Below are 27,804 nucleotides of genomic sequence, written 5' to 3' on the forward strand. Positions count from 1 at the left end.
CTTTAACCTGTACTCTACTACCACACCCTGTAAGCATAGTTCAGGCAAAATGACAAAACTTTACCATGTTTAGCAGACTCACTCCAGAACCACATGCACATGAACCACAGAAAAATTGGACTGAAACAGTATAGTGGTAAATTTACAGAATACACAGCAATAAAATAATTAAAAACATCAAACACAGAGATGAACAGCAGGAAACTATGGGAGATGTATGTTTCATATACAGAACACACAGTTCACAGCCATAAAAAGACAGAATAATCTCTCCTAAATTACAGCTGTGACATTTCAGTGAATATACCCAATGTTGCTTATTACCTCCTGTCCCAGAAACAGTCCAATTTTGGTATTTTGTCTGTGTAAATAGTGGGGATTTCAGCTTGTTGTTTGGCTAATATCATGATCACAACCGTTGTTATGAGAAAGGGTCCACTGAAATGTCAGAAGCTCATAGGTTAAGGTTTTTCCTGAAAATCAAAAAAGGGCCCATCAACCAAATGCACATTACCATGCACACAAACAATACAGTCTGGATACACATACACATCATACGATGACAGACAGATACATACCAGATGCAATGAAAAGGTCTCAAAGAGGCTGTGAGAAATACAATTGTCCTTACACGTGTCCTGCTGGTGTTCTTTCCACCATTAGTATTTCTCTCGCTCTCTCCCTCTCTATTTATTTCTCTCTCTCTTTCTCTGTCTCTCTCTCACTCTCATGATTCAGTGGTCATAAACATAATGGTATCTACTGGTAAAGACAGCGCAAAGGCCAGCAAGATAACAATATTTGAAGCATGAGGATCACATCAGCGCAGTAAAAATAGAAATATATTGCATTTCCAATTGTGATAAGATTCACACTTATATTGAAATTAGCTATGTGCTTCACTGTTGAGCTGTAATTAAGCCAAAAACAAAATAAGCTAAAGTTGTTGATCTTACAGTGTTTACTTTGGGAAAGTAGCAGAATTTCAACCTAGAAATTGAAATTCTAAACACAAAAATTGTTAACTACATATTCAGTAAAATTTTTATTGTTTTATCTTACCATAAAAGCATCTATATGTCATAGAAATGTGTGTTTTGAGGGGAAAATAAAATAAAAGCAACTAAAAGAAAACGACTGCGCTCCTGCTTTGGCTATAGATGGTCTTGAATAAAGCTAATTTACTCACCTTTTCCTGTTTCTTGTGATAAATAAATCCATTTTGATGCTTAAACATCCTAGTAAGTTTGTTATACCACAAAAATAAGGTTGTTGCTAAGTCTAATGTGAAATGTGAAAAAAGTAACGTAGATAATTTTTTCACTTAAAGATTACCTGACTCATTAAATGACTTACAGGCTGACTGTAATAAGTTATTTTATTTAATTTTAATTCTTTATTTTAGGTTGCCTTTTTAATAACTGGCCAGGGAAAACAGATTAACATTAACTCTGGCTCATTTACAGTTACTTTACTGTTAATTAATGAGCACTGTCTGTGTCAAATAAACAAATAAATGAAATTAAAGGAAATTAAGAACAATTTTAATTAACAGGAACATATATTGTTTGTATGGTAAATACTGCATTTTCCCTGCACGTTTTACATTGAGTCTAAATGTTTTGGGTGGCGGGCAGTGGGGGGTGGGGTCAGTGATAATGGTTAATAATTGTCTGAAAAGGTATAAACCTAAAGTTTTACAACTAAATGTTATGTTACACTGCTGGGCTTAGAGCTGTCAAACCTTTTCTCAACTGCACAGTTTCTGTAGTTACTTTTTGCTGCCTTTGGTAAAATAGACAATCATCCCGCCAGTTATTATGGGGTGATATATTCTATATTTTAGTGGCAGTTAAATGAGTTGCTAAAGTGACTCTGCTCTAACCTCATTATACACAATGCAACACTGCATTAATCTCTGCAGAAGGTGGGATTTCACACATTGCTTATTTGCAAACACTCTTTGAAACAGGCATTGTGTATACTCATAAGTGCGACACCATGGCCCCTGTTTTCATTCTGCAGAGGGCAAATTGGAGCCTTGAATTAAATCTGGGCTTTAGACTGACTGTAATGCAATAATTGTTATTTGTGACCTTGGAATTAAATGATTCTTTCAAGGCAGAGTGCAGTTCTGAGATATTAAGCATCATTTGTTCAGGTAAAAACTGTACTTTCTACACCTTAAGCCAAAATTGCTCTTAAAAAAACAGTAATTTCAATATGCGAATGATTTTAAGAAGCAAAAGCCATTTAGAATATTTATAATGTTATGCTGATGATTATGTTTTTAAACACCTTTTGACAGGATCAGCTGCAAAGCCTCACTTCTGCAGCTGGTTATTTTGAGTCTTGCTCAAGGACAGACTCCCATTTGGAAATGCTTCTGAAAGGTCACTCTTCATTTCCTGTACTATGCTCTCTGAAAGACTTGGTGGTAAAAAGATTTTCTGAAAGTGGTCAGCATTAACCCCCAGTCATCACTGCCCTAACAAGACCCGTAGGTGGCGTTGCAGCACTGGACTCGCTGTAGACCCCCACATCACCCTCCCTTGAGCAGCACCACTTCACCTGTATATGATGTTTTGCACACTGGGAGTCAGGGTGCACATATGCACCATAACTAGAGGACCCGATCTGGAAAGCCACGGTGAATTTCTTTCATTCTCAGCTACTTTATTCTATCCTTTGGAGTCATATTTGCATGATTATGTTGACAACGCGTCGTTCCTTCGTGGTGTGGATGACCTTTATAAAGCATTCCGTGATACGGTATTTGTTTTCACTGTGGTTGTTGTTTATGCGTTTTTGTTTGGCTGAGTTTGAGCTCCCAGGACAGATGTCCACCGCAGCTACCGCAACATTGCGACCCTGCTTCTGACTCACTATCACATGCTTACGGGTGCCACTCGTCTGCAGAACCACTGTTTTGTTTTTTTCTGACGCGTAAACACAGGGACGCGCTGCCAGTGATGGGAACTCCGTGGGGCGAGATATTCTCAAGTTTAATTTCCCCAAGGGACTCAGCTGCTGGTGACTCTCACAAACAGAAAGGACGCGGGAGATAAAGTGTCTTTGAGTTTTTAAAAATATAGTTTTTAGATATTGTATGTTTCTGCTGTGTTGTTTTCTGCTGCATTTGTTTTGATTGGAATACATCTCCGCATGAATTTCGCTTGATTTAGCTTACAAATATTAAGCATGTAATTTGTTTTATAACTAGCACTCCTACTCCTCTTTTGAAGTTTTTTCAGCACCAAACATTGTTGAGCCGTATCACAGTGCGTGTTGCAGATAAAGTGAATAGTATGGATCAACCTAAAATAGCCTCATGTTTGTGTTAGACTCTGGAGAGGACTATATGTTCCCTGGAGATTCTCAAATGGTCTTTGGCTGCTCAGAATTGTGACTTTTTTACCTTCATTGTGAGGGCGCAAGGATCTTTTTTTTACGCACGGCTGCCAACCTTTGCCATTACCTCCGCAACTTAAACATTGATAATGGGAGAAAAGGGCAGACCAAGGGGGCTTGAGGAGTCCCAGACCCGGGGTGCCTTTAGCAGTCAGGGCCAGGCACGGCCCGGTGAATAACCGCGCGGCGACAGCATGCCCTCTTGGCCCAATCTCTCTGAGTGCCTCTCCCATAACTGCAGCTGGGAGGAGACCCACAACGCCACAAAGAACGTTGACCTTGACCTCCCTCCTCTCAATTACTACTCAATCCCTCTCCTCACGGTCATCACCATCGCTTGCACGCTGCTGTTTCTGGTCGGGGTGGTCGGGAATGTCATGACTATTTTGGTGGTCAGTAAGTACCGGGACATGCGCACTACTACCAACCTGTACCTGTGTAGCATGGCCGTATCCGACCTGCTCATCTTCCTCTGTATGCCACTGGACCTCTACAGAATGTGGAGGTACAGGCCCTGGCGGTTTGGGGACGCGCTCTGCAAGCTTTTTCAGTTCGTGTCAGAGTCGTGCACCTACTCCACCATCCTGAGCATCACCGCTCTGTCAGTGGAGCGCTACCTGGCCATCTGTTTCCCGCTGCGTGCCAAGGCCCTGGTTACCAAAAGGCGGGTGCGTGCCCTTATTCTTCTGCTCTGGACAGTGTCTCTACTGAGCGCCGGACCTGTGTTTGTGATGGTGGGAGTAGAGCGTGACAACATGGGGCCGACAAATTTCAGTTCAGGGATGAATGAGACTGGCTTCTTCCTGGAGGCCGGGGACACCCGGGAGTGCAAGATGACGCACTACGCTGTGGAGTCAGGCCTGATGGGGGCCATGGTGTGGTTGAGCTCTGTTTTCTTCTTCATGCCGGTGTTCTGTCTCACAGTGCTCTACAGTCTCATAGGCCGTCGGCTGTGGCAGAGACACAGAGAGACAAACATCAGCTCCCGTGTGGCTCACCGCGACAAAAGCAACAGACAGACCATCAAGATGCTGGGTATGTTTGGAAAGCAAAGTACGCACACGCATAAATTGGTCCACATTTGTCAAATACAAGGGTGGACATCAATCAATTAGTAAACCAAGGTCTAGGTTTTACATTTTGCCAACATTATATAAGATAGAAGAGGAACGTTTAGATTTAGCAGAAAAGCTTGTTTGCAACTTTATTAATTAAGTCCTTGTCTTTTACTCATTAATAATTTTCTGCCGCTCTCTTCTCTCCACCCCACCCTCTCCTTGCACTCCCCCTCTTCATCCTCCTCCTCCTCTTCCAGTGGTGGTGGTGCTGGCATTTGTCCTTTGCTGGTTGCCGTTCCATGTGGGTCGCTACCTGCAGTTCCGCTCACTGGACGCCCCGTCCCCGCTGCTGTCTTTGTTGTCCGAGTACTGCAGTTTGGTGTCCGTGGTTCTCTTCTACCTGAGCGCCGCCATCAACCCCATCCTATATAACACCATGTCCTGGAAATATCGGGGCGCGGCGGCGCGCCTCTTCGGCCTGATCGACAGCCAGCCCCCACGAGGCCGCACCGCCAGCACCGTTAAGGGGGACGGCTCGAACGGCTGGACGGAATCCACAGTCAGCTTCTAAACGTATGGCTGTCAAAATGTCTGGACATAATTAGCCATTATTACTGTCAGGCCAGGGAGAAAACGGTTCTCTGAGCGTGAACGCGGCACTTGCCTTTGTTTGACCAGACTAAAAGAAACAGAGGATGAGAACAAGGCAAGCCACAAAAAGCTACAAGCCACTATTCACGTTGTCAACATGCATCAATAAGATTTTTTTCTGAAATGGTTAATTTTCTTGTTGGATTTTTCAGAAAGTGCCACCCACTGTTCACACAACACACTCCTGCTGAAAAGCTGGACTGGTGAGGTGCAAGATACACTGGCCTTATACTGATCCAAATGTTCAAACGTCCAAATGCCCCCCCATATATATATCAATAATTGCCTTATATTGTATTCATATTCTGGAAGACAGAAAGCACTGTAGAACTTGTGGCACTTCTCTGTATGCCTTTGGAGAGGGGCAGAGGTGCAGTGTGTGTGTGTGTGTGTGTGTGTGAGAGAGAGAGAGAGAATTTGCATGTGTGTATTGCGTGCCAGGTGTCACCCTTTTAAATGTGATTCATGTAATTTGTTTTAGAAAGTGTGAGGATGTAAGTGTACTGTGAAATTCAGAGTCCTGTGTAGCCAGGTAGTAAGGAGCAGTGGGTGTCAATATCAATGTTGGGAGTTTCATAAATGGAAGCCACAAAGCAAGTTGATGTTAAGGATTGTGAGACAGTTTACAGAATGCAAACATTTCTAAGAAATGCATAATTATATCTGTAATTATTGTAATTATACATAATTCTTGTTAAATGATCAACATTATTCAAGCCACAGACTCTTGCTGCTTAAAAGAAGTCATTAAAAAAAGCAATGTACATGAGTAGGTTTTGAGAAGCTATCACTGAATGTTGAGTGGTCACTTAGTGCAGTGCATTTTTAAAAATGTCGTTTTAGTGCATTTGACAAAGAAAGCTGATTGGTGTTACTGCAAAAATCAACATGACAGTGGCCATAAACGCCTCAGTTTTCTGAGTCACCATTCAAACTTTGCTGATTTCAGCCATCTCAGGTGTACTGATGTCAGTTACGTTCATACAAAATACAGCAAAGGGCCTTTTTTATTTTATTACAACTGTGTTGGCACAATGTTTTAAGCTCTGGATCCAATCATACAAAACATGTAGCAGATTTGTCATCCGTCATTTGTCTGATTTGGCAAGATTCGTTATGCTATGTGAAACGATGTTCAGCTTTGGTAAGTAATGAAAACAGTTGGCCAGGTGGAGTAGCTTTTCATTTTTCCCCAGTCACACTGTCATAAAAGTTAAAGAGCAGTCAACCTGGAGAATTAGCTGCGTTGTGGATTCCCAGTCATCTTTAGCACAAATTGTTCCCCACTCCTTAAGCTGTTGAGTGTGAACAGGCAGAGTGACTTCTTCAATTGTTAAATCAAACACATGCAATGTAAGTTATATCATGTGTGTCTTACTTTTCTTGTTTATTGATTTGCTGCCAGTTGAGATTTTAAATATTTTCAAATAAAGGGCATGGTGAGACTGCATGGGTGCCCAGTGAAAACTACTTTCATTGGTGACTTTATAGTCCATGATGGTGTGTGAACTGAAATAGAAACATTCTGATGTGCCAAAGGTGCCAAACTTCACAAAATGTCACACTATTCTACAAGAAAGTTTTAAAAATAGCCTTTCTTAATATATCCACAAGATAATGCAAGAAATGGCAAAAATAAATAATAAATAAATGTGATTTTATTTTGTAATGTGTCATGCACTCTTTTGGACAAAGAGGATGAGTGAACTATCTATAAGTGATGATGTTGTGCTTGCTTTAACTTGTAAATAGATGCTTTGTAATGCTATACACTCAATGCTGTACACTCAGATGGTTTCAGCAGTCCAAATCACCGCAGCAGCCTCCACTAATCTGCACTAGATTTCAAAACATGGCCTCCTGGCTCTGAAGAATGTATCTCTGTTAATGAATGTTTCTGACTGTACATACCTATGTCATGACATACTATTACTAATCTACAGGATGTATACTAATTAAAAGAGAAAAAAATATTCATTTTCTTTAATTTTTTTGAAAATGTCTATGAATATCTTCTACTGGGTAATGTATCTGTTGATAAAGTCTTGTAAAAGTAAAAAAAGGAAAAACTCAATTCCTCTTTGCTTTTCTTTAGTAAACCTCTGTATTCTTCATGCAAGCTGGCACACACTTGATCAGTTAGCTTTTTGTCTCCAACAGGTGTGAGTTATTCACTTCAAACAAAGAGATTTGTGAAACTAACAAACCATTTAACACTACCCTTCCACCCCCATCAAACATAATTGAAGGAAAGTCTACACCACACAGAACAGACACACACTGCACCTTCACAGGACCTGTAATCTTTTCCTTATGTGACCCTGCTATGTCCCATTATGTAATGTTTGTCTCAGTGGGGTGTAATAGATTGCAATCTTAGCGCAGAGACACAGCAGTGTGTCATCTCAGTTTTTTTGTGGCCACAACCACCACTCCATAACGTAATACAGCTTCAAAGAAAGTAGGTTCTGCCCTTAGATACCATACAAGGCTTAAAGGACCCCTCAGTCACCTCTGAGGTACTCTCAGGTACCGGATCAAACCATAGACAACAAAATGTCCAGCAGAGGTTTGTGAAAACCTGTAGGAAAGAGCACAAGAATAGATCTGTGAGTCTGAACTCAATCAACAGAACATTTAAAAGATTAAAAGATAAAATCCAAAGTGAATTCATTCAATGAAAGCTGGGTTGGTATCTCATTGAAGATAGTTAGTGGGTGGTGAGGAGAAGAAGGGGTGTGAAATAGCAGGGATGAGGCTGAGAGGTCTCGATTAAAAAAATGTGCAATGAAAATAGACGATAAAACAAAAGGTTAAAGAAGAGCTTAATCAGTGAGTCAGACATCATGATCATTTATTTTGATGTAGGCTGTGCAGTAGAGAGTGCATTTACTACCTTTAGATAAAGAGGAGGAGGGTGGAATTGAAGTAGTGTTCCTGTACTTGCAGTAACGTATTTGGTGTATCAGATAGCTGGTGTGCAAACAGAGGCAGGCATGTACACCTTGCACATTGTTGTGCATGTGCACCCTCACAGCAGCTTAAATTTATTTAGTGCTGGAAATGTTCGACAGGTGTCTCAGTTTGTTCAGACTTACAATAACAACACGTTAAAGAATCTGTAATGGTGCAGAATGCCAGAGGTGCTCTGGGTTCAGATCGGGTCATAACATTGACAACATTTGCCACAATCACAATCCTAGATTAGAGTTTTAGCATTCTTACTCTTTGTTAATTAGCACTACACATAAAGTACAGCTGAGGCTGGTGGGAATGTCAGCTTTAAGGGCATTTGGCCATAAACCAAAGTACTGGACACATTTAAAATGTACTTGATGGTGCTAGATGAAAAGATAAGGTATCACCAAAGTGGTGGAAATCTATTTAATATTTGATGCAACATTTCACTTACTGTAAAAGCACAAATAGGAACCTTGTGATGGAGCAAGGGGAAAACAATCTGGGCATAACCAAAGTAATTATAGGCTTCGTCCTCTGGGGATCATGAATGTGTGTATAAAATTGCATGGCAAGCCAGAGATATTTTTAATCTGAACTAAAGTGGTGGTCCTTTTCGACTAACTAACCAACCTTGCTAATGTCACCCCTAGAACCACGATTTAAATAAATACATCTGGTATTACTGCAGATACTCAAACGCACGATTCAGAAACAGGATTGTGGTATAAATCACATTATTTGCCAAAACAGGTTCGGTACACAAATTAGAGAAAGGCAAACAAATCATGCATTGAGATGACTAAGATGAGGTCAGGTAAAATAGCCACATCCAAAAAAACAAGTAACGCTAATTGCAAGAAAACAAGGCTAGACACTGGATACTAAGGCGAACTGACATGTGAATGAGGGGAACACATAAACTGAATATGACAGAGAGGGGAGGATAATGAAGGACAGGTGAAACCAATCAATGTTGAGGCAGACAGTCACACACAGGAAACACACAAAGGCAGGAATAAAGTGATCTGTAAGGAGAGAAGAGGTGAGTAACACAATTAAACAGGAAACACTGAAGGAATGAATGACCATTGAAAACATAACCTGGGAAGCAGAGTGGGATGTATCAACATCAAAATCAATGACCATAAAGGGATATTTATGTATACAATGGTGTTCTGATGATTCTTCACTGGGGAAATGTAGATTCCTTCACTGCAAATCAGAAGCCTGGACTGGATTTGCAGTATCACAAACAACCAGATCACGTAGGTCTCTCTCCATACAGTTATTATGTTAAGTCTGATCTTTCGATTGCCTCATCTTCATCATCTTCTCTGCTGACATCAGTGGAGCACAGCCTGGTTTTGTTTGCTGTTGCCCATCTGGTATCAAGTTTAACAGGTTCTGTGCTCTTCAGTCTCCTGCACATCATCCTGTTTTTAACTTGCAGACTTCACGCCCAGAAAAGTACATTACATGATTGGATTTTTTGGCAGATTGCGCTGTTGTTCTTGGTAAACTTTAGATAATACTGTTGGTGAAAATCCAAGAAAGTTGTCTGCTTTAAACATACAAGACCTGGTGCATCTGACACCACATTCAGTTAGTTAAATTGTGCTTCTTGTCCAACAATTCAAGCTTAATTTTAGAAAGGCAAGAGTGAGTTAGTGGAACAGTGTTGTTTTGCTCTTACCTATTAAATCATTCACTTTCCACACCAGTGTACATGCACCAACGATCACACAAAAAGGTCAAAAGACTAATATTCCCTGTTGTCCCTGGGTTGCTGCAGGGTGAGCGGAGTTGAGCATGCAGAGCAGCAGTCTCTCTCTGGTTGACCTCAGGTTCAGCAATAGCATGTGTGAAATACCCTTTCCAGATATGTGGCTAGACACTATCAAGGCCACTGGAGAGTAAATCCAGCACTGACACATCTTCACACAGACACATTCACACTGATAGTCCAGCCTAAACTGACACACTTATTCTACATCTTATGCAAATCTTGAAGATAAAAAAATACTGCTACACAACAGTACAGTAAATTGAGTGAAATAGATTTTTAGCAGTGGCTATACTGCTAATTTTCAAACCAAAAATCTGTCTATTTAGCTATCGTATAACACAGTATCTAATATGTTTACCTGTAGAAAGTGTAAATTATGTTTTTATATCATACACAGTTTATGTACTGCTACTGTGTAGTGCTGATGAATAATGACACACAATAAAACACACAGGTTGAATCAAAGTCAGAAAAAAAATCAAAACATTTATTGGGCATAAATATATTATATATACGCTACCGATACAGTTACGTCTTACATACATAGGGTAGTATTTGCAAAAATCTATACATTAAAATTGATATGGCAGTTTCTTTTATATAATGCATATGAAATTGTCTAACATTTACAATACAAGAAGAAATGCATGAATTTCTTTTTTTTTTTTCAATTCGTAGACCATGACAACATTGGAATGTTTGTTTTTATATCGTGAGGTAAAAATATGTTTCTTTTTGTCTCGCTTAAAAAATAGTTAAATACCTGTGAGTCTCTGTATGTTTGTCAAATCGCCAAATTCTGAAAATCTCTACTTACTGTAAAACGTACAAAACATAACAAAAAAAAAAATAATTAAAAGAAGAAAATAAACTGATCAGAAGGCACAGACGTGGAGTTGCTGGACAAAAAATTGTCTCTCATTCCTGACATGCCTGCCAAATGAGCAGGACCTGCAGGGTGGGTGGGTAGGAAGGGCGGGGTGTGTATAAAATCACCAGCATTTGAAAATGACAAAACAAAAACAACAAAGCACATAAAGGGAGTACCCTGCCCACAAACACTGCCTTTCAGTTAACAACGTGTTAACCTCAGACTATACAACACTAACATGACTGGCCTGAGCTCAACCAAGGCGAACCTCTGCTCTCCCACTGGGGCATTAAGGCTTGAAAAGGGGAATAAGGGGGCTGTGGGTGGGCAACATAACATTAGGAGTTTAAGGACAGGGCACCTCACATTCCACCTGTCGACTACAATGCAACAGGCTAGGTAGACACCATGTGCACGTCTGAGAGAGGCACCGCACTCCCTATGAGCTGTACTTCCTCTGTTGCTGCAGTTTTCACTCTGCAGGGAGCAGGGTGCCATTTGAGAAACACAGAACCATGCTCCAGTAATGCCAATGTCACATTGACACCAATGACAGAATAATGCTAATGAACGTAACAGACGGCGTTGGCAGTAGTGTTTGGAACAGAGCGAGGGACCTTGAGCCTCCAATCGCTCATATTAACCTCATCAAGACTAATGCTCGGCATAAAAAAAGTGCTTCAACTCTGTTAGTCATAATGTATTACCATCTCATTCTATAGCTCTATAGATATATCTGTATGTCATCTCTTAGCAAAATACTGGATACAAAATACTCACTACTGCTATACCAGCACTAGCCTGAACAAGGAATCGTCAATATTATTATTGTCGTCATCTGCCTGAAATCATCGTATGATTGTTTTTGCCTTCTTTTTTTTAACCTTACTATGTGAAATAAGGTTGTGTTACTCTCCACCAAAGGGGGCCACACATTTCAAAATGGCACATTTTGCTTTACAAAACAAAATAATAAAAGATAATATGAAAAGAAGCATAATCACAGATCAAGTTAATGTTTTTTTTCCTTTTGAGAGAATAATAACAATAATTATAATTGCAACGCTGCGTTGTTACAGAAGAACATCACAGAACCCTCTAGTCGACTGCAAACGCAACATCTAGTGGACACGAGAAGCCTGCACTTTGGCAATAAAACAGTAAAAAGATATCAGAAGCTTCATTATAACACTATTTAGAAAAAAAGCCAAAGGCAGCTACGTTTATCCCAATACAGATGACTCTGAAGTGGCCCTAAAGGCCTGGCTTTGCTACATGTCTCTCTAAGCATTAAAAGAACTGCTTGACTGTGCACGGCCGAAGCAGGAGATGGAAAAAAAAAACACAACACATAGGCATTTGGCTACATGTTTGAAACGCCAATGATAACTGCAATGCATGGACTGATGAGCTACAGGTTCCCAACAGCTGTAAGAGAAATACTTAAAGGGTTACTGAGATAAGGAATGCTGGCCTTAATCATACAATCTAACATACATCCATTAAAAAAATTAAAAAGAAAAAAAACATGCTACAAGGAAAAAAATTAGTATATAACTACACTTGTCTCTTAATTTTTAAACAATAAATAAATGAAGATTGCACTGTAATTGGCATGTAAAGTACTGTATGCAAATATATAGTATAAATAAAAAAGAACTAGAAAAGAACTCTACCTTACATTTCCCATCAACTTTGGCAATGGTATTTTGAGCTAGTAAACCACTTTGCTTACACATACAGGAGCAAGGCACAGCAGAGACAGAAGACAAGATACAGCATCAACAAACTGAAAGAAAAAGATAAAAGAGAGGGAGAAAGGCAGAGAAACAGAGAAAGAGAGGCTATTATGATGATGACAGCAATGGGGATGACAAGATTAGATCTCCCCTTTGTAAGGCCTTTTCCCTGAGGTACGTTACAGGTTGCCAATCAGAGCTGAGCGACAGGGTTAATCTACTGCCCCCCCCCTTTCCCACCCAATCCTTCTTCCCCCACACCCTGACTAAAGTAGTGATGTCACACATAAATCTTGCAGGTCAGGGTGACTTCTTTGGATCATAAGGGTATGTATTGGGCTGTACCTTGGCTTTGCTTTGAGTTGGGGTTCAGGAGTCAGGCGGGAGGTCACGGGGTGTTACATGTGTCAGAATGCCCTGTTCTGCTGAACTGTGTTCTGTCAAAGGCTTGTTTGGTTAGTGAACATTAGTTCAAGTCCCCAGAGAACATGTCCGTCTGAGTGAGACCACAGACTTGCTACTGCTCCGATTACATGTCAATAAAGCACCTTTTAAAAGAGAGAGTGAGAAAAGAAGGAGGGAGAGAGAGCATTGCAGAAAGGCGGGCTGGATCGAAAACAAGAGAGGAGCAGCCAGAGCAAAAGGTAATTTAAGATAATTATGGGCAGAAGCGGAGAGAAAGAGAAGAGTCTTCAAATGTATCAATTCACAGACTAGGTGAAGCTTTAGCATTACAGCTTCAGCATTGCTCTGGCCTTCCGGGGGGGGGGGGGGGGTTAAAGTTCAAGCTAACTCCTAATAGCTTTCCTGGTTAACACACACAGCTCTGAGAAGGGCAGCCAGCTGGCAGGCTGTTAGCACCTCTGGGTCTGTGAGGCTAGGGGCATACCACCACTAAAGCTACAGATAAATAGTATGGAGCAATGGTACTTGAGATGGTAGAAATGGAAGGACAGGGACAAATACTTTGTCCAGCCATTTCCTGGTATGTTTCAGCCAATCACGATCACAGCCTGGCTTCCTAAATGCTAAAGCCAGTTAATGCCCAACACTTGAATACCTACAAGGGTTAATATTCTGATCCAAGACCAGTGTTAAAGGGCTCCTTCAACCATATGCACAAGCTGCTGAACTAACCTCAGAGCTGCTGTTTGTGAGCACCTAGAGTCAACTCCTCCCCTTTCACACTGTAGTTTAGACTTTACATTGCCATCACTTATTACATCACTTCTATAGTATCATAGATATTATAACAAATATCTATCTATCTGTCTCTCTATATATTTATATATATTGTGTGTGTATATATATTAGATTACTGGTTTTTCATTCTTTCTTAGATATAATAAAATCACAGGATAGCAGCATCTTACACCACACATGAATTGCATCACTTTGGTAGTTGAATGAGCGAGTGACTGAATGTTAAAAGCAGAGCAGATATGTGATTGGAGGATATGTGTGTTTCTCACTGTCATTGCATGAATGTGTAAATAAATTTGCACGTGTGTGTGCGTTGTGTCTTTGTCAGTCTGTGTGTGAGAGCAGGTGCAGATTGCATGAATTGACCAACAGCCTGTAGAGTAGTAACAAAATGAATAAAATGATATTAACGGCTAAAGCTTTGAAGCCCTACATTGGAATATGGCTGAAATGGATAAAGACTGCAGCAAAAAAAAATAATTAAGGCAATGACCGTCAAGAAATATACACGTTCTCTACTCGAATATGTTTTAAAAAGATACAAAATAAAAAACATGCAGGTCAGTTTGAGGAGCAACTGCTTTGCTCACAGATATTTTAAGGCTTGATTATCACTTTTCTTTCCCAACCGAGGTACAGCTAAGACAAGGCTTCCCTTGACAGAAACTCTTAACAAATGAGTCAGACAATGATACAAAGACAGCCGAGACATAGAGAGACTGAGTGAAGGCAGAAGACAACAGGAACAAGGTGAGGAAAGCCAGAATCGATACTTTGACAAAAAAAAAAACATACATAGCCTTAGAAGTATATCTCAAGTGTTTGATTTGATTTCATTCGGTTCTTTCATAGACTCTGATTTTGCTTTCTCTTTCTATCCTATAGTTAAAAATTCCCTCACTTCATGAAGAAGTACTGTAGCAAGCAGGCAATGAGGATGGAGAAGCCTGCAAACACGCACACAATAAGTGCAGCAAAGCGCTCGTCGCTGGAGATCAGGCCCGCCCCTTTGCCCGTTTCCACGGCGCACAGCTCCCCTGATGATGCCGTCTCCTGGCGACGCAGCGTGAACAAGGAGGAGGGGCTCAGTGGTCCGCACAGTTCCTGGCATGTGTCCTGGCAACGGCGGCAGGCGCCCACACGGAAACGATAGTCTGTGTTGCCCTGGAGACCAGATATTTGGAAAACGCCCTCCTCTCCCTTAAAAACCTGTGAAGGGAGACAGATGGAAAGAACACAGTTTAACGTTAACAATAACGAGCACGCAATAACATTAATGAGCAGTCTTAAAAGTAAGAGATTTATTCTACAAAACACAATGCCAGTTGATTTTACTGAAGGTGTGCTCATGAGTGAAATTAGTAAGCCGGTGTTCTGTTGCATGCCTCCTTAGGTGGCATATGATTGCTTGTTTTCATAGTGTGGGCAGGTGTGACTCTCAGAAAATGTCTGTTCGGGTCATATTATGACAACACTTCTGGCAGGGCATCATGGCTATTCCACAGTGAGAAGATCAGTACCCCTCCAGAGCGTCTTAAGTGAGTCCTGCCTTATTACTGAACCAAAACATATATATTTGTTTAAGCACGTGTACCTGAAAAGAAACGTTATCTTACAATGTGCGACCCCCTGACGTTAACTCACCTTCCACTGAATCCCACTTTCTCATTATCAAGGTGTAAATTCTGTTTGGGAACTTGAAAACCACTTCACTATAAATATAAAATAAAAGGCAACTGGACTTGGTTAAATATACTAAAAGATGTTTCATCTCTCATTCTAGAGACTTATTCAATTCTGACTACTATTGTGGTTCTAACCAAATTTAGAAAAGCTGATTGGTAGAAACATATATCCCTGTTTTCATGTTATTTTGAAAGGACATTGGAATAGGCTTATAGCAGATTATTCCCAGCTGTAGCTGTTAAGAGAGATGATTGTTCCCAAATTATGAAATTAGAGGCCTACTTGTCTGCTGTGACAAACTGAATGTTAAGTAATTTCCTGCCTCTAAATTCTGAGGAAATTGAGATTCCTGTCATTGGCACTGCTCCACATAGACATCAGCTCGATTAAGTAACAGTTACTCACGATAACTGTGTGATTTCTCAAAGTTTGACAGCTGAGAACCTTGGCGTTACGTTTGATCCTACCCTCTCTTTTGATCAGCACATTAAAAAGGCACAGGTACTATCTGTTTGGCGGTACCTGGGAGTAGCTTGACGTCCTACCAGATCCATCTATTTATAATTTTGGTCCATCCTGTAATTTTACAATTACTAAAATTGTACACATGACATCTATTGTAAGTATGTCTGTCATCCCTATTCTGTTCCTGAGGTTTCTCCCTTTTTTAGTGGGGACTTTTTCTTTATTCTGAAGAGAGTGTAGGATAGAGGGTGTCATAAGCTCTAAAGATTGTAAAACCCCTTGAGCTGACTTGAGATTTAGCCAATCACAAACAGCAAAATGTTTTTTTCAGTATCAGAGAGCTAAGACATCATCTGTGTGTTATACACCAAGGAGCACTGGTTTTTAGTTTTAGCCTTCAGAATTTCCTGCGTCTCTTGTTTATGAATGAAGTTGGTAAAATAAACAGTAGTGCATGGATTCCCTCACGGTTGTCCTCATTGTGAGATTAAGAAACACATACAACAAAAGGACAAACACACAGAGAGGAAAGTCTACAAACATCTGAAAAGCCACATCACAGATTTGTATTGACAGCTGATGTGTGTACACAATGAAATGAGCAAATATACTTCCCACATCCCCACATGCACACATATACACGCAACAGCGGTTTTGTCAGCTTGTGAGAATCTGCAGTTCTTCCCTCCAACCATTCAGAAATTCAATAACAGAACAAACCAGCCTTGAAGACAAATGTCTTTTTGTCTGCAGTCTACTAGCCTGCTCATCTGTCCTACTGCCAGCTAGCCGATGCTGTACTTCCAAGTGCAGCCAAAATCATTTTTTTCACTTGTTCCTCGTGTTTTGTGATTCTCATTAAAATCCTCCAATACCATTCAATAAATACTGCTGGCACTGCAGACTACCTTCAATTTCAGAATGCTGTATCTCTCAGTGCGGAGAAGATGTAGTGTGTATGTGTGTGTGGAGAAGAGTGTCTGTGTGTGTATGTTTCACTCTTCTATGTGCAAATTTGTGACTGGCTGTAATATATCCTCCCAGTAGTTGTACACACAAAAATAAGAATGAATCAAATAACTGAAGTGAGGCTCTGGAGTACAGAGACACCGGAGCTCTCAACACTGTCCTTACGTGACCTGTGTGTGTGTGTGTGTGAATCGAACCTGTTTGTATTCTGACTCGCGTCCCACTAGAACCTGTAGCACGTAGCTCACAGGATCTCCTCTCATTGGTGGGATAGTCTCCCATGTGATCTCACAAATGTTCCCCTCCAGCTGGTGCACTCTGGGAGCTGTCGGAATAAATGTCATCAAAACATGATTTCAATCACATGGCAGGATTTCAAACTTAAAATATTTGTTTTATATTGTATTACTTTTTGAAATGACTTTCTACATTTGGGCCCACTAAAAATAAAAGCAACCTCTGTGTACGTAATAAATACACCCTTTACTATTTCAAGAATGCATCTGGAAGGCCAAATAAGTTCTTTCTACCACCTAAAATGTAAATACTAACATCTGTGATGAAAATTTAATATTTCCCTGTGCAGAAATGAACAAGTAAATGGATTACAACAAACTGTTTACTTTTGGTTGATAGTAAAGGAGAAAAATAAAGAAGAACATAAAACAAAGCAGCTGGGTCAGACATCTACCACCTAGGGCAGTATCAGATATCTGGCCCCGAGCAGAGGACAACATTAACAATTGTAGCAGGGGAGACTGCTCCCACACACATAGGCCTGGAAAACTCCTCTTCCCATGGTAACAGAGAGGCATAAGACATACCAATTTCCCAGATGTTCAAACACATACACCAAACCCTTGCATGTCCTAGTGGACAGTAACATGCCGGATAAGGTGCCTATAAGTAAACAATGGTAGATATATAATTATCAGCATAAGACAGATCAATTTTCTGCCATCACAAATATCCCCCTTCTAGAAACTAATGCTTTCTATCAGCAGTAATGGTTTCAGTCATGTTAATGGCTGTTAACTGTGTAGGTACTGCACATCATACTGGATTTAAGCCACAACAAAGAGTAGTGGCTAATTTTGTTTTTCAGCGTTGATAATTGTTTTGCAAGGCAATAATATCCTTGGGGAATATTGTGATTTCACACCGGAAATAACAACCTAACAACAATGATCCAATTCTGACTACATTAATTCCTGTGCTAAATATAACATACATTTTACTAAACTCTAACCAGGGACATATTGAACAGTTTGTCTCAACTCTCAACTTTATTGTCCTCAATGAAAGCTGATTAGCAGAGAACCTTTCAGACAGTGCACATGGACTGGTAACAGTTTTACAGAAGCTGTTTGGACCCTTGCGGCTGTTATTTCCCTGTTTATGGATATGTCAGTGCTGTGATGTGTTATATTACCAGAGAGGGTATTCTTTACTGTGATTACTGTAGCCACTGTCTCTCAGTTTACAGCATTGACCACATACTGGAGGCAATAATCAAGCAAGGATACAGTAAATGTGTCATCTGTAGCAGCCAAACAGAAACAAATGTATTGCTGCACTTTGGCCTCTGGGTGTATCAGCTCTTTTGGGCAATTCACTGTACCCTCTAAAGTGCTAGAGCCAGTTGCATTAACTTCTAAAGTTCAAAATTGCTGGACTAATGAATAAATAAAATGGGTTGCCTGGGTCAGCTTACCTTTGAGGGCAGGGGGTACAGACTTGGTGGTGCAGAACCTGTGTGTGTCAGAGAAAGGACCCTCCCCAGCATCACTGATGGCCTGTATTCTGAAGCTGTAGCTGCTGGATTCAGTCAGTCGCTGGACCTTGTAGGTGTGGCTTGGGCCACGGTAGATTGTCACAAACCTGGACAGAGAACGTAATGAAGAGGACGGAAGAGAGAATGAATCACAAATCTAGAGCAAAATCTGTACATGCTAACGAGCGGTGAAGGAGAGGGCATGAAGACAAAGTGAGTCAAAGATAAAGGAGACGGTGAAGAATGAGGAGAAGGTGAGAGAAGGGAGGGATGGTGCTATGAATAGATAGATTAGAGGAGAGGAGAGATATGATGCTCATATGATATGAAAACACAGAACTGATTTACGATACATAAACTGATTCAGACCATGTTCAGGACTGGATTGATGCATTTGCACAGGACTTTCATTGACTCATCATAGCAGGCATTACAAGTTAACTGTGCTTAATAACATTGGTGGCCTAACTATTTTAAAATAAATCTAGCTCTATCCAAACAAACTCTTGATACGTCAAATATAAGTTTGTGTTTATGGTTGATATTCACCTCTTACTAGTGAGTAACTCAAAAAGAGTCTTCAAATGCATCAACATAAGTTAAGGTGGGATCGTCAGAAGTAAGTGGTTGAGACCTTGAAAAGAAACAGGGATGCTGGCGGGAAGAGAGGGGAGTGCATCTTAACAAAGATAGTGATGATTTATAAACACACAGGACAAATACTGACAGGCCATAGTCACAAATCTGATGAAAACGAGCACCAAAAGGGTTTCTGGCTGGCTAGATGGACAGATTGATGGACTGAAGGCAAGATGATAAATGAGCGAATGAGTAAATCAGGGAGAAATGGGGATTTTAGCTGAAAAAAGGGGTTATTTATCTCCACTATCAGCTTTTCAGCACTATAGGGTAAAACTCTGAGTGAGGAAGGAAGTTACGGGAGAGAGGGAAGACAAAGGTGGCGGGGCAAAGTAGAAGATAGGAGGCAGTGATGGAGGAAGAAAGTCCGAGGAGGATATGAAGGATAGGAGAAATAAAGGAGTTGGAAAAGAGAGGTGACTGGTAATTATAAGAGTGGAGACAATGATGGAGGATCTACTGTAGGAATAAAGGGAAGAGAGGGTGAGATAGAAAGAAGAGATGAGAGAGGTCATGGTTTAGTAGAAGGCTATAACTCCAGATGAGCTCTTTATGTAGCTGCACTACAGAGAAGTGATGTGTTTCTCCAGCTGATATATGATGTTGTTAATCCTTTGCCTCACTGCCAGGCCTTACAGTTAACACACACACAGACACCCACACACACACAGACACCTAGCGCTGGTAGAGTTAGCTCAGTGGTTGCAATGTAAATGCTACGTGCAACCGTGTCTCACCTTGTTTACTCTCTGCTGACTCTCAGCTAACAACCACATGGCCCAAAAAACAGCAATTTTCATATAAAAGTAAATCCGTCAACATTTCCATTATCATAATATTCCATCATCAGAGTAACTAATACTCATCAGAGCACACACACAAAATCACCAGGCTGCATTTAATGAGATGAAGGGCAACCTTGATCGTGAGCCAAACAGCCAACCAATTAACCACAACAAGGAGCAGAGGAGGACAGAGAGCGAGAGTTAAGCTGGCAGAGGAGGTAGTAACATACCTGAATCGACATCTGTGTAGCATGGGGTAGCAAGCAGGACAGGACGCCTGTGCTGTTGTGTTACATGTCACGCCTCTTTTGCTTCCGAAGACAAAGATGCATTATTTTTCTGATTGTTGCTGTACTCATAAAATAGAACTGTATTTATTTAATGTGCCTATTGTGCTGTAACTATGATGTTTGAGTTATGTTGCAGTGATTAAGATGCAGACATCTTAAAACACTACTTTGACTGCACCGGCCCTTCATTTAAACACTGTTTCCAAGAGCCAGCAATCATTCATCCCACACAGAAAAACATTTATTCTGGCATAACTTTATCAAACAGCTTCCCGGTAAAATTGTAACTGTAATTGTAATTGTCAGACTGTTGACTCAATATAACTGTTTTTACTCAATATTAAAGGGAGAAATCTGTTTTCAATCAAAAGTTTATAGCAATGCACATAGCAGAGGCTATAAAAGATAAGCATGTGTCGACAGTGGTGTGTAATCGCTGTCCGAAGGGCGAGACAAAAGTCCGCACTGGAGGTTTAAAGAATAACCTTTTCCATTGTACACACAGAAATAGCATATGATGACCGAAATAAATGTGTGCAGTTGTCATTAATGATGAAATCATCATTACATTTGCACAACACAGTTTATGCATTTGTTATCCATTCCAATATAATAAACATGTTTTTAAGCCATTATTGCCTTATATGGATGTATCATGCATGGATACTAATTGATAATGTAGAGACGGGGAAGGAGAAACAGCTTGTTTTCAAAGTGGCTGAATTGCTTGCTGGCTGGCTGCTTGAAAAAAATGGGTATGCGTAAAGAAATGGCTGAATATAAGAATGAAGGATAGAGAAATGAGCAACATGGACGAATGAATAAACAGATGGTGGGGCTGGGAGACTGATGGCTAGATATGGATGGAGAGATAAATAAGCAAAGCTGATCAGATGAAAAGATGGAAGAATTGAATTTAAGAAAGGCTGAGGAACAGGACAGAATGGGTGGACAGACATATCGATGGACGTATGGACAGATAATTCTTATAAATGACAGCAACTGCACCTGAGCTAGTGCCTGTTCTTCTACTTGCATACATTTAAAATATCCATTCTGTCAGAAAGTTGAAGCCTTCTTTGCACTGCACTGCCCGTGTTGCCATGGTGCCCTTACACTCCCAGTACCCCTGCCAGAAGGTATTTTGAGTAATATGGATGAGGAGAAAATGAAATGAGAAAATTCAAACAAACTCATCCAGCTTGTAAAACAACGGAGTGAAAAAAGTGAAAATGAAAAAGCCATAAGCGAAGAGGACAAAGTGTGAGCAACAAGTGTGCATACAGTGAGATAAGAATGGAAAAAATAAGCTGTCATAGAAAGAGAGACAAATAGGGAAAAGAGGGGAAAGTAAAGAAAGGAAATTAAATATTGTGAACCTGAGAAAATGGTTTTATTTATCATTTTACACACCCACAAAGACGTGGCAGGGTGGATGGGAGAGAAACAAAGAGGATGAAAGATGAGATGGGAGGGAGAAAATGTATGAAGGGGAGTGCATTTCTCCAGAGGTCCTTCAGAGGTGAAGTCGCCTTTCTAACAATAAAATGAGAATAAATACAAATTAAATCGGCCAGAGACAAAGACAGCGAGAGACAAGGTTGGGGACAACTAAAGTCAAAGACATGAATACACAGTAAAGCGATTTGGTTACAAAATGACACTGATGGAATTTATTGCCAAAATCAGAAATTATATTTGCAGAAATTATAGCTAGCTATTCAATATGTTTGTTTACAAAGCAAAATATATTCAAGATTCAATAGGTTCTCCATTTTCAAAATGCCCTTGCAATCTCCCTCAATACTTTCTGATTAGCAGTGAAGCATCTGGTTGGCATGGCAATTTCATCAATAATAACAAATTCCTGCTAATTCATTCTAATGGAGTGTGATGAGAGTGAACAAGGGAAGAGCACTGTAAGAGGAGGGGGAGACCTGTAAACCAGCTCAATCCATTCATTTCTAGATAACCCTCTGCACACACACACACATACACACAGTCCAATAAACCTCTAATGCAGTTGCTAATACACCTAAACGTCCTGTCACAACTACCACTAGCTGCAATTAATGAATCATTAGCAAAGGCAATTAGGTTGAATCAGTCAGGAATCACACATTGTCATGACATTAGCGATTCCGTCAATTATAGACTTAATGGTCATTTTCCATATTGAGAAAGTGATGGAGATGAAGAGGAAAGAGTGAAATAATGGTGCGTGTGGAATAATATTTAGGCTGTGTGGAGAGATGCTGCTATTTTTTTATCTGAACGTCTGTCTGAATAAATGTCATTCCACTTCATTGCTATACTTTATACTAATGTATAAAATTCGTGCTTTTACAATGACAAATTATAATCAATATAACATTCTGCTTTTTAAAGCTGTGTTAAAAAAAACAACGAATATGTTATGTAAACATAAGCTTTTTTTAATACCGTCCTAAATAGCCATTACCCTCAACCTTGGATGCTTCTACAAAACCTTCACCCTGATGATTTGTCACACTGTGTGCCTGCCTTGTTTAGTTCTCAGTTTTGTTATTTTAGTCTTTTCTGTATCAGTTATGAAGTCTATGTTATTCTATGTTTGTGTGTTTTAGTTATTATTACTATTATAATTAGTTGTGTGCCGTGGCGGCTCAAATTCCCATGAGCTGGAATGAGCTAGAAACATGAAACTTGGGGGAATAGTACTTCCATAGAAATATGAACCCAATCGGCCACATGGTGGCGCTGTAATTAAGGCTTCAAAATCCAAACTTTGAAAGGCCACCCCCCCTCACGGCGTACGTCCGACAGGTCCAGCTCAATGTGCTCTACAAAAAAGCCTCTAGGACCATTAAGGTCCGCCTAGAAAATTTTTCCGCCATTTTGAATTTTTTGAAAAACACATTTTTGACATCTCCTAGACCATAGCTCCGATTGACACCAAATTATCAGTGAGTCTTCATTGGATCAAGCTTATTAAAAGTTGTATAAAGCATGTCAATATCTCAATTACTTTTCAAGATATGGACCAATAAACTTCAAAGGGGTGTGGCTCTGGAAATAAATGAACACAAATCAGCAACCATAGGGCCCCAGATATACCTGAACAGTTTGATGTACATACATCACTAGGGGGCGCTACAAGCACAAGAAAGGTGCTTAGCATTACACAAATTACACTATAAATCCCATATTCATTCTCAAATCATCACAAATCTCTCAGGATATGTCCACATAAGTAAATGAAACATTCCCTGAAAGTTTCATTCATATCAAACACCCGGGGGCGCTATAAATGCAAACAAATTGCAGGGGATAAAAGGCAAATCAGGCTACAAAATACAAATTGTTTGTCCAATCAACACAAAACTTGCAGGATATGTCTACATAAGCACCTCACACATACACTTTAAGTCTCATTCAAATTGACCACTAGGAGGCGCTATAAATGCATAATAATTGGATGTGGAATGAAACAAATCAAGCTATAGATCAGAAAATGCTTGTCCAATCATTACAAAACTTGCAGAATGTGTTTCATAACAATATTCAACCATATGTGTGTAAAATTTTTGATGGCGATATTGCGAAAAAAAGGTATGAAATCGCCACTTGTGGCTATATTTGTTTATCAGTTTGCTAGGTGTCAATTTATGTTCTCTGCTAGATTCATTAATCTGGTTTTTGTTCATTCTGCTTTAGCCTCTGTGTAGCCTCGTTTATTATTTCATTCATCCGCATCTTTTTAGTTTACTTAGTATCCGTTTTGCCTTAGTGTTTATTTCTGGTCTGTAAACATCTGTGTGGTTTTGCCCCTGTCTGCTCTGAGTTCTGTTTTATCTTAGCTTCAGTCTGTGTTCCTTGTTGGTGTTAGTTGTGATCTGTCTGCTTGTGTCTGCGTTAGTTTATTTTTATCATTCTGATCTGTTACATCTTATTTTGATATGGCCCGTGTTCAGTAACCTGTGTTATGTCTGTTACCCCAGTAATTTCTCTGCCTGCTTGTCCGCTAAGTACCTTGAGTTCCAGTTAGTGTATGGTCTTGTGTTTTGCATCTGTTAGTATCTGTCTATTTTCCCCTGCTGTCACTCTACCTGTCTGTGTGCTTGATTAGTCCCTCATGTCTTTCACCTGTGGATCCCTCTCCCAGCTCGTTAACCCATGTGTGTATAGATACTTGCTTATTTCCTCAGTCTATGTCCGGTCTCGTGTTGTAGTGGTTTTTCCTGCCGTGCCCGTCATGTTACTCTGTTTCCCTATTTCTGTGGCTTTTGGATTTCTGTTGGATTACCTTGTTTTATTTTGGACTCTGTTTATCAGCCACTCTACCAGTGTGTGTGGTAGCCTTTTTGAACTGCACCTGCTTTGCTCCAGGGTCCTGCACTTGGGTCCACCACCCTTCCGCACCACAAAAGTGACAGATTTTAGTATCTTATTATAAAAACAGGGAATTTTTATTATGAACTGAAAAAATGCCAGTTGCAATCCAATATTTCCTTACTATGAAGCCTGAATTATTTCCAACCCCATTGAACTTCTGGTACAGATAAGATGGAGGGGAAAAAACACCTCCTTGATATGAAAAAATATTGAGCTATAGAGGAACTGACTACCCAAAATTTTTGAAGTTTTATTTTGGTGATTGGAAATCAAAAAAGCTTAGAGCAAGAAGGGACACGTGGACTCAAAAGAAATAAAATAAGACTGGCCTGACGAATGATAAATTTGAGACCAATTTCAGGCTACTTTTGAACCAAACAAAAGGCTGTCTTGGAACACAAACAAACCCCCTCTTCTCTGAATTGAGTGACAAAAACCACTCAAACAGTTTTCATTTCATTTTATCCAGAAAACACTTTAATGTACATAAAATGTATTATATGTTTTGCTAAATGCAAAAGGGATGGACTACATGCTGTTGTTTCTACAAGATTAAAGAAAACAAGTGGTACTGAAACCTGGAATGATTGTGATTAACTGATTAAAGCAAATGTTTTCAATTTACAGCAAAGTAAGTGCTTACATGCACTTTCTCACATACAGGTTTGAAAAAATGCTGGGATGATTCTCAAAATACCATCTGATGCAAATATGGTGCATGTAGACATACGCATATACACATAATTGCATCCAAGCATGGTCAGAGAAACACAAACACACACAGACTAGCTTACTGCTATACTAATCACTGGGCCCATTAAATAGGACTCTAAACTGTGAAAGCTGTTTTAATTTGGCTTGCAGGGAGTGTGTCTGTGCCTACGTGCATGCCTCTGTTTGTGTGTGTGTGTCGGAGAGGTTAACAGATCACAGCCTGCCGGATAGGGCCCCATCTGTTGCCTGCTGCACTCTGGACCATCGGTACCTGTGTGCCAACTTGATGCCAGCCAAGCCTTAATTCAAACACTTATAGCCGGCCAACCAGAATGGTAGAGGGCTGGATGGAGGGAGACAATCTGACAGGTGGGAAGACAGACAGGCAGGCAGATAAAAGTGGCTCCTCGCTGCGTTTCAGTTTAGTATATATATATAATATATATAGTTTCCTACTTCTTTATTCACCCTTCCCCTACTCCCACTCGCTATTTCTGCTTGGATGTATTAAAGATTCACTTAGAGCTCCCATTAACAATAATGCCCTCCTTACAATTGTGTGTTCCACTCAGCGGTCACGTTATGCCCCTTCTCCTCCTCCTCAGTCTTCTAATTCTCTGTCTCCCCGTTTCTCTCTTTGTCACTCCTGTCTGACTAGTCAGTTAAATGGAAGGTTGATTTTTGGAGGCTTCATCCAGGCTGGCTCCAGACGCCCTCAACGTGACTACTCACTGGTACATCTGGTTACTGCATACACAGAAAAAACCCAGTGTGTGAGTGTTTAAGGATTTGTGTGTATTATTGACCTTCTGGGTCCTGATTTGCTGTATTGACTAGCTGTGGGTTGTGGAGTCTGTGAACTGTGGTGCACAGGATGGCCGAGAGGTTTAGAGAGCACATCTTCTGGGGAACATCACAGTTTCAATTCCTGTTCATATATATATATATATATATATATATATATATAACCAGTAATCTTGTCTTGTCTCTACAGATGTGTGTATACTGTTGATGAGTACCTCTTTTGACCAAAAATCTCTACAAACCCAAGAAAAAAACATTTAGAATAATTAATATTCATGTGTTGTTTTTTCCCAGGGCAGCTACTGACTCTTTCACTTAAATGCAAAGCTCATTAAAATAGATCAAGGTTGACTGTTGCTACTTCTGTTAAGAGTAAACAATGTTAGTTGGGGATGGACTTTAATTAAAAAAGGAATTAAACAAAATTGCCATGAAAGTCTTTTGCCAAATCCTGCTGTCCAAATAAATGTAACTAATTTGAGTTTTAACTCATGTAATGAATTGCACTGGAACACAGTTTGCTGCATTAGTTTAATTATTTTGAGATTAATTTGATTGTTTTATATGAGATTGCGCATGCATTTGTTATATTTTGATTTAGATTAAAAAATAATATAATAATGTTATGATTTTGAGTTCAACTTTATCGCTTAGCACATATGTAGTACAGCTTGTTCTCATGGGGCGCTCTCCATGTTTTGAATTTTGTATCACATCGGGAAAACCGGCAAGGCCCATCATCATTCACTATGCAGCCGTTTCATGTCCAGTTTTAGTATAAGCTTAGTTTATACTATGTAATGCTAGGGTGTGCGGTATATAGGAGGTGTACAGTGTGAACAAAACTTAAGGTTTGTATTGTCTTGCCTAAATGTAAGTTTTATGAGCTGTTCATGTGTAATTACATATGTTTTGGAATTACCATGTATATGTAGTCTCGAATATAGTAAGCTGGACTCCTTCTCAGTCTATACCATGAGGTGAACAATGATGTAAGCGCAGTGTAGATGGGGGTGTATGGGGGTGTGTGTGTGTGTGTGTGTGCGCGTGCTCCACCTGTGGTTCTTGTCCTCCATCTGTAGTGTGTAGACCATGTCATCTGCAAGCAGGGCGCGAGTGTGCGTGTTGTTGGCATTTTCGCCCCATTTCAGCTTCAGGCTCTGAGGGCCAGCCGCCGAGCATTCGAGAGGGGGTGGGGCTGGGGGGAGGGGGCGTGTCCTCGCCAGCAGGGGTGGACTCAAGGGACTGGAGCCGATAGCATTCACAGCCTGAATCTGTACACTGCGTGCCACAGAGGGGGAGAAAGAGAGAAAGATTACAATTTGTGATGAAGAGGCTGAGTTGGTGCATTAGCTTTGACCTTGGCTGCTTATGTGATCCCTTTGTCCATTACCATTCTTCAATCAATGTACTCTCCAGGATGAAACTTAAATATGTCAGACTTGTTGGCCCACTGTTTTTCCTCTATCTACACAACAGTAGATACAGAAATTGAATCACTGTTTTATAAGACTTGCTATTTGAAAATAACTTTATTTTCCAAGCAACAGAAAGCAGTTTTTTTTTTCTTTGCCCAACTTGATAAAGGTTTATGTTCCTCAAAAAGCCTATTTAGAAATAGTTA

At 40.1% G+C, this 27,804-nt stretch overlaps 2 protein-coding genes across 6 annotated transcripts in view; one reads left to right on the plus strand and one right to left on the minus strand.

Moving 5' to 3' along the window:
* Positions 1–3,238: 3,238 nt before the first annotated feature.
* On the plus strand, positions 3,239–7,076 carry ghsra (growth hormone secretagogue receptor a). The gene is made up of 2 exons (XM_046062833.1): positions 3,239–4,446; positions 4,727–7,076. The coding sequence occupies exons 1-2, from the start codon at positions 3,606–3,608 to the stop codon at positions 5,038–5,040; spliced, it is 1,155 nt and encodes a 384-aa protein (XP_045918789.1). The 5' UTR covers positions 3,239–3,605; the 3' UTR covers positions 5,041–7,076.
* Positions 7,077–10,333: 3,257 nt separating this feature from the next.
* The window catches only part of fndc3ba (fibronectin type III domain containing 3Ba), a 98,235-nt gene continuing 80,764 nt past the window's right edge, over positions 10,334–27,804 (minus strand). For 4 of the 5 annotated variants that reach the window (XM_046061894.1, XM_046061893.1, XM_046061895.1 and 1 more), the window contains 4 exons: positions 27,237–27,461; positions 18,515–18,681; positions 16,998–17,125; positions 10,334–14,889 (listed from right to left, as the gene is read on the minus strand). In XM_046061894.1, the coding sequence (XP_045917850.1) occupies positions 14,578–14,889; positions 16,998–17,125; positions 18,515–18,681; positions 27,237–27,461 (832 nt within the window). In that variant the 3' untranslated portion in view covers positions 10,334–14,577. Of the gene's footprint in view, positions 14,890–16,997; positions 17,126–18,514; positions 18,682–24,217; positions 26,124–27,236; positions 27,462–27,804 lie in introns of those variants that run through there. The other variant, XM_046061897.1, reaches the window with a different exon arrangement.

The sequence above is a fragment of the Micropterus dolomieu genome, linkage group LG11 (assembly GCF_021292245.1).
Source record: "Micropterus dolomieu isolate WLL.071019.BEF.003 ecotype Adirondacks linkage group LG11, ASM2129224v1, whole genome shotgun sequence".
NCBI lineage: Eukaryota > Metazoa > Chordata > Actinopteri > Centrarchiformes > Centrarchidae > Micropterus > Micropterus dolomieu.